The 15,784-nt window shown below is 42.5% G+C and overlaps 1 protein-coding gene across 1 annotated transcript in view; it reads right to left on the minus strand.

Moving 5' to 3' along the window:
• srrm3 (serine/arginine repetitive matrix 3) overlaps positions 1-13,467 on the minus strand; it is a 33,018-nt gene extending 19,551 nt beyond the window's left edge. The window contains exons 1-2 of the mRNA XM_053442196.1: positions 13,193-13,467; positions 3,164-3,265 (exon numbers count right to left, since the gene is read on the minus strand). Coding sequence (XP_053298171.1) covers positions 3,164-3,265; positions 13,193-13,467 — 377 coding nt within the window. The remainder of the gene's footprint in view (positions 1-3,163; positions 3,266-13,192) is intronic.
• Positions 13,468-15,784: the final 2,317 nt, after the last annotated feature.

Genomic DNA, 15,784 nt, shown 5'->3' on the forward strand with positions numbered 1-15,784 from the left:
TCTGAAGGAAGTCAATTTGGGACATTGGTAAACAGAGTTATGAGCTAGCACACCCATGCTTACTGCTGGCGGTTTATTGCTAGTGTGTAGGAGTGTTAAGCCACAGCCGAGGGGCCTAACCCGTCAATAATAATCGTCCCTGCGGAAAAGATGGCATCGTAATAAAACCTTGCAGCGGAGCAAACTCAAACACACGGAGCACAGCAGCATGAGGTTGTGTTTGTCAATTTACTTCTTTTTTTAAGACTTATTGGGCAAAAAATTATAATTCATGAATGTCACATAGATTTTGCAACATCCATCAAATTCTAATCAAATACATACTGCAGGTAGAGAAAAATTTCAAAAGGACACGAAGCAAAGGAACAGATTAGAGCCATTGTTTCAAGAAGATTTCATTCATATATATGAAATCCATGGCACGTCCATGCTTGATGCTGGCTGTTCAGCACAGTGTTGTGATGTGAGAGTACCCAAATTATTTACCCATTAATGCTTATTGTTGAGTCTATAGTGCACCTTTAATGGATGAAACTGTATTTTTAAGATCTTAAAAAAAAAAAAAAAGGATCTGAGGCAAAGAAACAAATCAGAGCCATTGTTTAAGGTACATCTCATATATTCATTTAAATACAGCTTGGTACTGCCTGTTTATCACTGCGAGTTTAAGATCACATAGAGCCCCTTTAAAAGCTGGTATGGACAATTGTTTCTGAGACGCTCTCTAAACTTATTTGTCCCAATAGGGATCAATAAATACATTTGTCTGAAAAAAATAAAAAATATCCTTTGTCTGTGGCCCTCGCAGGAATAAGCAACATGACCAAATGGACCAGATGAAATGATTCACTGGTCTGTTACTAACCAATCTGCCTGCAAACACCAAAAGTCAGCTTTAGTAGTTGTCAGCCAGTGTGCGCTCATGTGTTTTGGGGTCAGCGGGACGGGTTATGTATTGGTTTCATATTTTCAGAGTGTAGGCTGCTCTTGCTTGCTTTTCCAGGACGAATAACTCTAGCTTTAGCTGATGTGGGGGTCCTCTGAGTAATTACACATTAATGCAGGGGATTGTTTATTTGCTCATTATTGGTGGCAATGAGTATAAGAAGCCTCAGGGTCAGTAAGGTCCCATAGTGCACTTTAAATCAAGGAGCCGAACCATGGCCTAATTGAGGCATCCTTGCAATAATGCGGCAGATTCCAGCACTTCACTTATAAAGTCAGGGAGAGAGACACTGGGAGAGGTCTCAGTGTGTGTGTGTGTGTGTGTGTGTGTTTGTGTGTGGGTGTGTGTGTGTGTGTGTGTGTGTGTGTGTGTGTATCTATGTATCTGTGTGTGTAGGATGTGAAGGAGTGGGGGGGGAGTAACAACCCTGCAAATTACAACCTTCTTCAATTTTCCACATCAAGGCTTTTCTGCAGAGGCAAAGTTGCAGTATTTGAAGCGAGTTCTGAAAATCCTAATTTGACCTGAATCAGAAGTGCCCTTGAGAGGGAACTCGAGTGAAAAAACAAACAAACACAACTTTCTGTATCTCCGCAGCACACTTTCTCTGGGCCGCAAATGTTCATTATGTTCACCCTGCCGTACGAAGCTGCCCTCCGCTGCTACCTCCTGCAGCCTCACTCCTCAGTTCAGCGTGGACTAGTTAAATGTCAGGCACCGGCTGAGGTGCAGGGGAGGGAGAGTCATTAGCTCTGGCTGTGAGACAGGAAGCATCCGCGTCATTACCAGTCATTAGTTCACAGACACTGGGTGAAGTCGTCACAAACCACACCGCCTCTCTCGATCATTCACACATACAGTATGATGGACTGACTGCAGAGGGCCGCCACACCCACAACCTGCTGTTTCTCATGTTTTTCAGGCCTGAAATGATGGCTCTTTGTGTTTGTGTGTGTGTGTGTGTGTGTGTGTGTGTGTGTGGATGATGACTATATACCCGTTCATTCATTTCCTTTCCTTTCATTCCATCTGTGCTTGCCTCAGATGAGATGCTCTCCCTCCCACCTCGTGCTGAAACTTACACTGCGGCTTAACGCAAAACAAATTTACAATTATCATGCCAATCTTCGGCTCATTCGCTTCCAGCAGAGTTTGAAATAAACTTTAAAATGCAACTGATTATTTTCGGAGCACCAGGGTTTAAACAAAACCCAGTGCATTCTGCGAGGGGCATTACCAGTCGAATGCCAAGGATTCAAATTAAGATTTATTGCACCTTTGCAATTATGGTGCATATTCTTTGGAACCAAGTGCCGGAAGACATTAGCACACCGGCAGGCCGTTTCTCAAACTCTCTCCTTCAAAATCAATTCCTGTTTGCATTTGTTATTTATTGCTGTCTCATTTTATTAGATTCATCTGTTATAAAAAACATTAAGTCATTAATAGATACAATACAGAGGTCTTTGGGTTCCTTATTAAAGTCACTGAAAATGTATTATGTGAGGCGAAGGGAGGGAGTCAGGTGACTCACTGCATGCACACTGGGGGAGTTAATGAATACATTGTTTGGATTTGCACAGGTAATGTGCTCTGTGCAGATGAAATACATCTTTATTTTTCTGTGTTAAGTTTAATGTGTTTTCACCATTATCTTTGCAATGCAGGAAATAGCTTGATTTGTTTTTGACAAATGTGATTTACATTTCAATGCGTGATTTGCTTTTATCTGCCTTCTCAGTGTTTTTGAGAACTGTTAAAAGAGCTATTCAAAGTAAATGTGTCAAATAAAAAAATTATTAACACCTAAAATTGAAAATCTCACATTTTAAAAAGTGCAAGAAAATGGACCAACACAGCATATGTGATTATTGTCAGAATCTTTCATTGTTTGTCCTTGTTCCATTTCAACCTTCAACCGTTTTGCAGCTTTTATCTTTTTTTCTTTTTCTAAATACAAATCTATACTGTATCACAACTTCCTCTTTTCCTATATAAATACTAAAACCACTGGTGGAAATTCAGTACAACTACTCAAGTACTGTATTAAGTACAGTTTCAAGGTTCTTCCTCTCTACTTATTGTTTTTTATACTTCTACTCAAGTACATTTCAGAAGAGAAATATTGTACTCTTCACTTTATTTCATATAGATTTGATTGTAAGATACTTTGCAGATCTGGGGGGGGGGGGTAAATAAAGTAGTGAAATGACTTACACTGGTTGTGTGTGTGATCCTTCTCTGGTGATGACGCCCTCTTTATCCATCAGCATTTGTCTGAACGTGCTCACTTTCTGTCGAATCTCTTCTTCTGTGTACCTGAGGAAACATGAGGACAAAAGCGTTAGGGTTAGGGTTAGGGTTAGGCAAAGGAACACAGACGCTCGTCAGTAGAGCGCAGACAAGGGCAACGTGAATTCTCCTCAGTGTTAACCAGAGATTGTGTGAAGACCTGTGAAGCAGCAGCTTTTAATAACGGTACTGACTGCGGCAGGGGCCCCGGATGAAGTTAATTGTCGTCTGTCATAACTGCCAGATGCTCGTGACATCTCCTGCTATCGCACAGAGACTGAACAAATGTCAAAGACTGTCATCTGACAGTTTCCTGAACAAATTTGAGACTCAGCTGAGTGATGTCTATTCTCACGACTCACTGTCAACCGTTCAACCCCGGCGGGTTACTTGTTTAGGCCTGGGCTGCGTGTAATGTTTTATTCTGCAGGCGAGCGCAGCATAACTCGCTGAGTAGAGAGGAACTGAGAGGCAGCGTGAGGAGCTTTCAACAAGCTGACACAGACAGAATACCGCCAGCCGCTGCGGTGGCATATGAACAAACTTACTATCTGTGTCACAGTGCAGGTTTGTATTCAAATGTTTTCTTAGCGAGAAAATCTCATTTCATTTCAGGTGTATTGTGGCCGTGGGTGCAGCCGAGGAGCATCACACTGATCAGTTATACTTTAATTCATTGTAATCTGACTATGTGCAGAACATAACAAAATGTTAAATGGTAAAATTGTTTATGCATTCAGATTCGGGCTACATCCCTCCCAGTCTGTTAATAACAGAGCCTTTGACCATAAGCCTGCCACTGACAATGCAGTGACAGCTCTGCAAGGGGCAGAGTAATAATTCAACCAGCCCGTCTGAACAAGCACAACAGAGGGAGTGGAGTCAAATTTATTCTACAGATTCTCAGAGGATAGTTATGCGAGTCTGTGACAGTACATGGCCTTTTCAATGCAACGAACGCCGAGCTGTTCTCCTGATGTATTCACACCGTCTTACACCAACCGACACATTTTGCCCTGGCTGCGGTAATGTGCTGTAATGAGCTACAGAGATTCAGGAACATGGCGGCGGAGAGGGGGACTGGATAGGGAGGGGAAAGGCAGAGAATTAATAAAGCTGTAAAAAGTGAGGCTAGGACCCAGACATCAAAGACTTAGACTGACTGGAAGCCTCCACCATTAATGATGTACTGTAATGTTTATATCGAGTTCAACAACAAGAGCTTCATATTTAGAAAATAGCTACCAGAGTGGCATTAATCTTCCCATCCAACTGTGCGCAAGAACGTAAATAACTGAATTTTACAACTTACTCTTTAACTTTATCAGCGGCTTGTAGCTTGGATAAAAGAAAACCAGTGAAAAAAATAATAACCGGAATAAAGGCTAAGAAGCGACATCTCCCTCCTCCATTTCATTGCTGTATATAGTATATCTATACCTTACATCACGAGAGGACAGCCATGATTGCTGAACAGCTCATTCCAATACATGGCCATTAAATTAATTGTCTGCACTCTTCTGGGCTTTCCACATGTTGGCTCCACTTATTAACACGCTCAACAGCTGCAGCTGCAGCAGAGGGTGTGACACATGGAGGCAATTAATGTACTTCAACACCCTCAGAGGGCGATGCCTGCAATTTGCATCGGAATGTGTTCTTCTCTGAGTTATTTCTCAATCAGATTTGAACACCTAGATACTAGGTTGTCACTACAACCTTGTGTACACTGCAGACAGGAGCTGCTAATAGCTGATTCAGCACATGCTGAGTGATGGCCAAAATGCAAACAAATGTAAACGTAAGAAAAAAATTCTGTCTGTATTAACATAGCGCTTTTCTATAGCCTTTATGATCACTCAGAGCTCTTGACAGTACAGTTTTATACCATTCACCCACTCACAAACACAATCATACAGTGGATATGTGCAGCACGTTCTCTACCATAAATCACACTGCTGGCACTGCCTTCAAGGGCAATTTGGGGGATTGAAACCTCTACCTTCTGGTTAGAGAACAACCTGCTCTACCTCGTGATCCCCAGCCACCCATCCAGTATCAGGCTTGGCTGAGGTGCTGGAACTTAAAGAAATCAATCTTATCTTTGAAAATATACACATTTGTGTAGATTTGAGTGTGTGGATGTTCTTTTTTTACCTCATTCGAACAAATATAGACATAAAATTCAATTAAAAAGAAGAAAAACGGGGTCAGGTCGTAGCACACAGCTCTTTGTCCTGTTTAATGAGTTTGACATGGGAGCTCTATTGGGAATAGTGTAGGGGAGCTGTCCATCACTCAGTGCTGAAATAAAGGCGCACTAGATTCTTTCCTTCTCTCAACAGCAGCTCGTGCCAGAACCAGTTCAATAAGCTGGATTGTAAATGCACGAGTGCTCATTTTAGCATGGAAATGGTATTAATCTGAGGAGTGTTTATTTTTTTCTCAGATTAAATATAGCAGCTGATATCATGTATTCTGAGCTGGGCGCTGTCAGCACCCTGACAGGGCGGAGAACCAGATTAGGAGAAGTGTGATGGAGAGCTGTAACGGCTGGAAGATGGGCCAACAGAAGAGAAGCCAGCTGGTGTGACAGCACCATCAGGTCCCACTGTAAGGCAATCTCTCAGCCCAGTGGCTGTCGGCTCAGCACAATGGAGGGCATAAACACGCACTTTATATTCAGCCTTTTTCCAATGCACGACCTAGGAGCCATATACATTAGCTGCTTCCCGACAACTCGACAGCAGTTGCCGAGTGCTTTCAGCTGTCTGTTGTGGATCGAAAACAGTGTACAATAGGTAAAAGGATGAGAAGGCTCAGAAAGGTTACTAGCTGAATGAATGCATTCTGGCAAAACTTCTGCCATGACTGTGGGGCTTTCTCTCTCGCATTGTGCTGCGGTTGATGAGGGTGTTAGTCCCCTGCAGCTATCTCTGTTGCCACCACAGCTAAAGCAAAAAAGAAACGGGGTCATAACTTGTGGGGCTAAGTCCTATGTTGACTCTGAATCACTTGCCCCTCTTTCTTCTCCACTTCTTTCTCAGTCTATTGCTCGATTCTGAAGCACAGCACAGCTTCACAGCATGAAGCGAGACAAAGTGTGTTTCTTTTGGATGATTCTAGAGTTTGTATGTTCCACACCAACACTGTTTTCTCAAAGAGTCACAGGGCTTAGAAATATGGGCCAAGAGAATCCCCCACAGCCCCTGAATGCCTGCAGGTATCTGCTGAATGGTTGGCAGGTTCACCCACAGAGATAAAAATTCGTGGACACAACGAAGTCAAAAGAATATGACCATGTTTGTGTGAGACTGACAACTGTTTCTTTAATGATGGAAGAAAAATCCATAATGAGCTCTTAGTCATTCCGTGTAAATAGCCACATATAGGATATTGGACGGCAGCTATTAGCACAGTAAAACAGCACATCTCTCCTGTGCACATTCAATTAGCACTTTCTGCAGCTGTATAGGTAGCAGGGAGCTGACTGGAGTGGTCACTCTCAGCAAAGCTCGGTAACACCGACTTCAAATAAAAAATGAGTGCTGTGCAGCAGTGCGTGTATATTTTCACTAATGTGTGCATGTTATGTGTATGAGGTGGGAGGCCACAGTTACCCAAGTGGAGCCGAATGAAAGCCATTTAGCCCAGGCCCAGTGCGGAGAGCATGCAAAGTCCTGGTGATTTGAACAGAGAGAGACAGCAGACATCAATCAGAGTGAGGGGCTTCCCCCACCCCAGCAATGAAAAATCACCACGATTAAAGAACTTGATTGGAGTAATTAGAGAGCACCAAGCACCCACAGATTTCCCCCATTAACTCATGATCCCTGAAAATGAATAGCTGTGGCCCAGCTTATGCTGATAGTCCTCGATTTGATGAAGACTTGCATGGATATGTGGATGTCTGCTTGTGTGTGTGTGTGTGTGTGTGTGTTTGTGTGTGTGTGTGTGTGTGCGCGCGCCTCCTCAGTGCCACTGATGTCTCTGCATTTGCCGTCTGAAGAGCCTTTTTCCACAAGTTGTCCCAAGGCACTACTGCACACCTATGAAACTCTGCAGCCATCAATCACCCTGAAAAGAGTACAGAGGCAAAATGATGCCAATGTAGTTAAGAAGATTGAATGGTGCTGGGAACACGGCAGGGGCAAACCTGAACACCCCCACATTTCTATTTTGGGGGCAGAATTAAAAAGACCTACTCAGTGCCACAGTGAGGCTGCCGCGATAGTTTAACTCTCGGGTGGAGAGGATTTTCGATTGATGCTCTCCAGATTCATCGATTCTGTGGTTAGATAACAGGCACTAGAGACAGTCCAGAAGAGACGGGACTAAGACAGAGTCTACCTTTCTCTCATGTTGGAGATGAAAGAGCACAACAATCTGACCTCTCTTGATTGCTCCTCTTCTCTAAGACCCTGTAACAACAGCATTTGAAGCTGTTTGTTTAGAATGTACTATATTGGCTTGGCAGCCCCTCCCTTCCCCCCAACCCCTCGCCCCCTTGACATTGTATAAAACTGGTCATTGTTCAGGAGATTCTATCCCCTCCAATTTTCAGTCTTATAAGAAACAGGCTTATCGTCTTATGACACAGGCTTTGGCCTACAGGAAAACCTCCATCAGTGCTGAGATAGTTATTTGCTCCAGCCTCAGAGGCTCTGAGAGCAGCTGCCTTAATACGATCCTAGCTACTCGTGTCCTGCAATTCATAGTGTCACTGCAGATGTTACTGTGGCAGTAAGGGCTATTTCAGAGCAATTGTGGTGATCCCAGGCCATCTCGTTCCTCTCAGACTGAGTTCTCTATAAACTGTTTAATGTGCAAATTCTGTTACATCCCAGTGGCATCGTGTCTTATTTGCATTTGCCAGGCTACACCTCCCTACTTGACTTTAAAACAACACATATTTAGATTATAATACACAACAGCACATCAAATTTTTCTGCTTGGTGAAGCAAGAACAACAATATTTTCTCTCTTTCCCCTTATTATAAAAGCTCTTACCAATGGTGGCACACACTGTTTCCTGCATACATTATTAGACAGGCCCGGTGCACAACCTTTCTGTGTGTGTGCATGCATTGTGTGGGTGCGTATGCAGCGTCCCAGCAGCCCGCAGTTTAGGCTGAGTGAGGCCATGTGAAGGGGGCTCATTAAAGAGCTGGGAAAAGGCTCGGACTCCACAGGAGTGAGAACCATTATGGCTCAATTAGTGGGGGAAATGGCCTGTGCTATCCCTTACGTGCAGAGCAGCCCTTGAACTTGAACTCGGTCAGTAAGTTATGCTATCAGAACGTACCAGAAGTTGTGTAAAAGTAGACAATATTTTAAGGTATCAGAATATTCACAGTAGAGGTATATACCATCTTCTTCAAAGCTACACGAACAGATCATGCCTCATGCTTCCAGACAGATGTCATGTATAAATAGCCCGACGTTTATATAACCTTCAGCCTGTCACAAAAAAGGTCAATGTTCCCTGCAGGGGCCGAGCACTCAATGCTCCAGTGAATGGGGGATGCAGCCAGGTCTTCGACAGCTAAATGAACAGACTCTTTTAATTGCTGTGTCCTCTTTAATTGGCTCCCAAGGTGAGGCCATCACTCAAGACAGACTATTTATCCTGGTCTTATCTTTGGAAACGAGCTGAATCAGGGGGGTTGTGTGTCAAAGATAGGAGGGGAGTGTCTGCTATGCTGGCATGGTTAGAGAGGGAGGCAGGTGTCCTAACCGCCCCCAGCCTCATCCTTCATCGTAGTCTTAGGGCGAGGAATCCCGGGGGAAGCTGAGCCCTCTGTCTTCAATCCACAAAAAATGTAAAACAGACTCCAGCAACCATCTTAATTGTGTCTAATGTCTGGCATTGCTCTCTGTCCCTACCCCTGTGTTTCATCCCCCTGCTCTATCCCTTAATCCTGCACACATGCACACGCACACTGTCATTTAAAGAGGCACATTAGAAATTGGAGAGGCAGGATGAACTTGGCTGAGCCAGGCTGGCAAATGAGATTCTCCCTTTATTGTAGCTTAACAAGATGAGTTGAGTTTGTCCGGAGCTTTAACACTCAGCTGAGTGGTCGCCGTCCTTCAAGTGCGACCGCCTGCCAGCCGAGCTGGTGCAGTCTGCAGAGGGAGTGGAGCTGGCCAGTGTGGGCGTCTGGTCCTCTTGTATTCTGTCATCATTAGCCGAGCTGCTGCCTGCCACTACACTGTTCCACTAGACTTCAGGGCTCTTTTACATGGCTCTCAAACCAGGAGCAGCTATGTCCACTCAAGGCAGGAGATGAGTGGACCTTGACAGAAGGCAACAGAGAACCTCCTCTTCTTTTTTTTTTGTTAACTCCAGCAGTTCCTTCTCAGCTTGCGTCAGCCTGGCATAGCTCAACCATTACCCTTCAGTCTTAATGAGGTCTTACTGTCTGACAAGCCCAGTCATGCTGTCTAACGAAGGGAAGGGTTAACGAATGGGGAGAAAAAGAAACTTTAAACCATCTCCTTATTTGTGAACCTCCCTACACTAAACTAAAATGATCAGCAGCACGAAATGTGGTTCTGTCAATTATTGCCAGAAGAGAACATAGAGAACAAATAGGAGTAGTTTGTATTTTTTCAGATTGAAAAACACAGATCATATTCTGACAATTAACTTTGTGTCAGTCACCTGTCATATCTAGCCTCAACCAAAAGAATTCTCAATAATTGGCTTGCCCTTTATTCAATTAAATCACCCTTCTGTAATCTATCAAGGATGAGCAGGCTTTCAATCACGACAAATGTGATGTGAATAAAATGTCACTAGATATCAGAGGGAAAGTGAATTTCCTCTGTACACAGAAAGGATCACAGGGCTCGTCATTAATTACAGTCTCACGTAGCCGAGAGTTATCCAAGCAACAGTGTGTGTCTCTGTCTGTCTGTCTATCTGTCTGTCTGTCAGTCTGTCTGTCTGTATGTCGTAGTTTACCTTTGTGGACATGTTTCAAACTGGAGACCAGCTATAACTAGGGACTGGTTGTCTAATGAGGACAAGAGTCCTGCAGGAAATTGGGAAAAGATGATTTTTGGATCAGTGGATAAGGGACAAGGTTAGGCAAGTAGTGGTTAGGATAAGTCTCTATAGTCCAAATAGTTGGTATGTCATATCAAGTAACGACAAGTGACCTATGACAATATGTGTGTGTGTGTGTGTGTGTATGTGTGTGTGTGTGTGTGTGTTTCTTCGTGCCTCAGGCCATCCCTAAGGTTGAAGATTGGGACCAATTGGAGACACAACAACAGTTCAACAGACAAAGCCTTAAAGCAAACCAAGCCCACCCTGACATTGAACTGAATTCTATTGAAACAGACTGAAATATGTCGACCTTAAGGTCACTATGACAACCTCACTGATAACCATTACTTGAGGATAAGGCCATAAATGCAAAGTTCATGTGGTGACTGCAAATATCAAATATGAGTAAAGTATGAATGGCTGCTGCTGATGTGTGAAGCTTTCTGTATCATATATGTGTGTGTTGTGTTGTGTGTTTATGAGATTTTCATCTGTGAGTTAAATTCATGTCTTTGCTGTGAGGCTGCTATATTTGTTAAAGGCTGTGTTGCTTGACCTGCTTAAACCACATCATTTTTATGTTTTTACCAAAATTCAAACATTAATTAAAAAGCTTGAATTGAGGTTATACGAGTTGTTTTTTATTTTAACATGAGACATTTCAGTCTTTTAAATCTTTTCTTATAATTTTGCAGATGGAATTCCCAGCAACCAGTGGTTTCTGTCATTATCATCTGTCAATTAGGAACTCCCACCATCAGCTTGGGGACAGTGTATAGATCTCCAACATAAACAGTCGTATATCCTCACCGCCTCCTTGATTCTCCACAGGCGCCCAACCATGTCATGTCACTGCAAATGGTCCAGTGAAGAGGACACGATCCTTCACTGGGATGCTAATTGTGAACACTGCCAGTAACGTTATCTGGGGCAGCTGGCCAAGCAGGAAGTACACCGGTCTCTGCCAAAACACTCCGTGCAGTGTCCTTCACTCCCTGAACTGCTTCCTATGCTGGGACACACTTATCTTAGGACGAGTGCAAACTCCCACAGGACATTAGTTTAATAGAGCGGGACAGTGACTGCCCACATTTAGAATGGCTCTAGTTCCCGGAGTAAATTTCCCATTCATTTTCTCCATGAACGTTTCAGAAAATCCTTGTAGAAATAGTATAAAGCCTGGAACCAGGCCAACCAATGACGAGATGAACTGTGACCATAAAACATTTGTCTTGGAGCCACACAAAATATATTAGAAAATGGAGAGAAAAAAAAGCAAGTGTACAAGACTGTGTACATACGTATTTTAAGTGTGAAGGAATAACACATCATCGTTATCTTTTTGACATCATGAATAAGACTTTTTTTATATACCATGTGGACTTGAGGCTTCAACAGGAGAATATAATACTGTTTCACAATCTCGCAGCTTGTGCTCAGTCTACCTTGAGTGGTTTCAATATTATGGCTGATAATCAAAATATCTATTCAGAAAAGTCTAATTGTTACTTCTGGAACCACACTGTTGAGTTCTCTTTGTGTTACATGGTATTCTAGAGCAGCATACAAATACACTGCTTTTATTGGTAATGAAAAGAAATACTTGATTGGTCGTGACAGATCACAGCTACTGATAAAATGTCCTTGCCGTGTTGCTAAAAATAGCCATAGCCCCAAAGTACCGCTGCTATGCACCATTTCCTTGCAAAAACACAACCCTCTAATGTTTAGTACCCTCCTCTGCTCCTGTTTCCGCTTCCCATTACTGCAATGAAAATGACTTTTGGCAGGTAACAGATTTTGAATGTAATGTTTTGCTGCAGCTTGTGAACTCAGCACCCGTACAGGTACATACCTGTCAATGTCAAGCTCTCCCCTACGCACAGAGTGGTTTCATGGCTCCAACCTCCAACCAGCGCCACAGTAAGTGAACAGCAAAGAAAAGATAAACAACCTGCTGTTTCCCTGCAAATGGTAATGTCACTTGACATCAAATACCCAGTGCAAAAGGATTGTTAGCTTGCCTGTTCAAACAACATTTATTCAGTGCAGCCTCAGTGTTTTTATGCAACATTTCGGACATCATGCAGGAACATTGTCATATCCTTTTTCCAAAACTATCGTACTTTCATCCGTGAGATTTGTCCACCATCCACAACACTGAATAAATGTCTAGCAACATGACTCTTTACTCTGAGTTGGAATGTGTAGGCTAGATTGATCATTTGCATAATCTGAGATGAAACTGTAGTAGAGCTAACAGTGTCGGTTGTTGACTATAGAACTATTTAAAAAAAATCATCACAGCCTCCAGTGTCGTGTCATCAGAGCAGCACTGTGCTGTAAGAGAGATAATGAAGAAATGTTTTGAGTTGAAGTCAAACTGCTGAGAAATGTCAGCTGGGGAGAATAGTATATTGTCGGTGAGGTTATACTGACTGTGGGGGCAACATGAAAGAGAATGCATTGTCACCCACTGTTAGAGCCTTGAAAGAGTTTCTGAGAGTAAAGATCCGCACGACAGAATAAGGTCAAATCTACCATTTATAGTTATAGTTTATAGTTACATCCTTATAAGAGTCTATTGGCATGAGTGTATTTTATTTTTAATGTATGATAAAGTACATATTGTTTTTAGTTTGCATATAAAGTAACGCTTGTTACAGCTTATTAGTGCACTATAAAATTAAGTGTGACCATGTTTGTTTTAGTTGATTTTCTATTTCTTATTAAAACTTCAATGTCATTCATATTTGATTGTTGTTATAACAATACTAATAACTATAAAGATTCTAACATGACATACAAATACATCAGTTTTAAGTGCATCCATTATAGTGGTTCTTGCATGAGGCCCATTGTGTTAAGGTTGTTGTTTGCTGGTCGCATCTACTTACCCCTGCTCCTCCATCATCTCCTGGAGCTCCATACATTTGAGCTCCACCCTCCTTTTCCTCTCGTGGTCCAGAATCTCTCGGTGCGGCTTCTTCACCAGGACAGGCTCTGCTTTGGGCTCCTCCTCCCCCGTACCATGCTGCCCGTCCTCAGTCGTGGTTTGTAGGACTGCAGTTGGCGCAAGAGCTCCTGATCCTGCTGCGGCTCCGGGGACAACCGGCTGGGCCACCCCGTTTGAACCGTCCTTAGGGGACGGCATCCTAGTTGCATCGTACATGATTAGTGACTCTGTGGAGACACAGACAGAAAAAGATCAGCTGAGGAAAAATGGAGACAGAAATTGTCGGCGGAACACTGGGTACTCCTGGGGAATTTGATTTAGCCTCTTTTTATGTTAACGATTTAACGTCAGATCTTTTCAAGAACTCTCATTTAAGGGGATTTTGGTAGACATTGATTTATTACAGCGCTGTTTATTGTAGTGTGAGTATTTCCTGTACACCTGGCACATAACTAATAGAATAAAACATCAAAGTAGAATATTCTTTATTCTTAAAGCCCATGACACATTATGGCATTATGGCAGATGCACCATCTTCGTGACAGGGTCAAGAGGAGAGGAGAGGAAGACACAAAGCAGACTAAGAAAGTCTTTGATATCATTTGACTAAATTTATTACATTGACCATGACTGCATTCCCGGCATTCTTTGTCGACCTTTCTGTTTCTGCCTCGTTTACTTGAGAAATGATGATGTGGTAATTTTTTGTGAAAAAAAAAGTGTATGCTACAAGTAATGCATGGACTGGGTTCTGATTTAGATGGATGGTCCTGTTTAGACCGGCGCAGATCAAGCGAGAAGAATGGGAAGACCTTCAGGTGCCCACGAGCCTCGACTGCTCAACCCTGCTCCCTCTGCAACGAATAACTTCATTTTTCAGAACTTAGCCTGAGACGCCACGCTGAGGCACTTCATCACTGTCATGTATGGAGATAGAATAATACAAAGGCTGGATGAACAAAACTGCAAGTAGTATTACATCTGCTCCCAACGCATCTCATCGCTATAAGTGTGGGCAGCTCCAGCCGACCGTCTGCATTTGAGCTGGTTCTGACTCTCGTTGACTGGTTATCAGGGCTGTGCTTGTTTGTGAAGTGCTACGAGCTGGTAAACGAGCCGTGGATGTGTGTGCAGCTACCCGGCTCTCGGCTGACAGAACAGGTGGCAGGACAGCAGGAGGCATTATCACTGCCTCTATTTAACAGAAAATCAGCACTTGATATTCCATGACAGCAATCGCTCATCTGCACACGCTTGTCTGTAGAGGATTCTGGAGAGAAAAGCACTTGTCTATCAAAAGGGACTTTCAGGTAGATACAAGGAACAAAAAGGAGCTCTGTATGAGCTCGGAAGAAAGTCCACATGTTTGCAAAACCTGGTGACAGTTCTCAACTTCGACAGAAAAACAACTGAACACGACTGGAATGTATAATACACAGAATAATAGGAAGAAAACTGAGATGAAAAACAACAAAACAAATCAAGATGAAAAGTGAAATCATATAAAAAAAATCAACCAGGACTTAAAAAGTGTGTTTATCTGTGTGATTCCTGAGAGTCATTTTTATGCTCCTTTCCAACTCAAGCATTATTCTTGAATACGGCCTAACAAGACTCCACTCCACACCATTTGTAATTATGACAGAACGTTACCAAAGTAAACGTAAAGTTGATAAGGAATTCAAAATGACAGTTTTCAAAGCACAGCTGAATTATTAATCTGAGGGATTTAAAACACGAAAGTATCTCTACACCCGTATTGCAAAACTGCAAAGAATAATCTATATCTCAAAGTTTAAGTGTTAGAAATCCATGATTTCATTCATAATTTGAAAGTGCATCTCCTTATCTTGAGATAATGGGGATTTACGTTTTTATTGTAATGAACAATACTTTGTAATATTGAATAACTTGTTGATGGAAGGGAAATCATAAAAAGCTTTTTTGGTTCAAAAACCACAGCCCACCATTTTTCTTTAAACACTGGATTGTTGACAGCCTCGCTAAGTCGTTCCTCTTGCTTGATACGACCTCATTAGCGTTTCATTATAACTGTAGCATTCATCATATACCTCTTGTCTTTCATTTTAATGTAATTAGACCAGCTTGTCCAGGGCTGGATCTTTCAGTCAGAGGGGAGGACCACGATTAATCTTGTTCGTGCTGGACATCATGTCTTGGCCTCTTGCTCGCTCCAGGCAACAAACCTCATGATCTACACCATATGCAACCGGCAGAACCTAAGAAGCTTGTTTGATACTGGGCTGTAACGAGCAGAGTTGGGCAAGTTACTGAAAATTTGTACTTAGTTACAGTTACTAGTTACTTCTTTTAAAAGTAATTGAATTACTTCACCAGTTACTGTATATCAAAAGTAATTAGTTACTAGGCAAAGTAACTTTTAAGTTACTTCTGTTATTTTATTGTGAAAGTTTTATTGTGAAAATGTTACATGATTTTATTTTGAAACGGTTCCGGTGGAGTCGCGGACATCCTGTGATGACTACAACGGCGCTACGGAAAAGGTTTATGT

Source organism: Pleuronectes platessa, chromosome 15, assembly GCF_947347685.1.
Source record: "Pleuronectes platessa chromosome 15, fPlePla1.1, whole genome shotgun sequence".
Lineage (NCBI taxonomy): Eukaryota > Metazoa > Chordata > Actinopteri > Pleuronectiformes > Pleuronectidae > Pleuronectes > Pleuronectes platessa.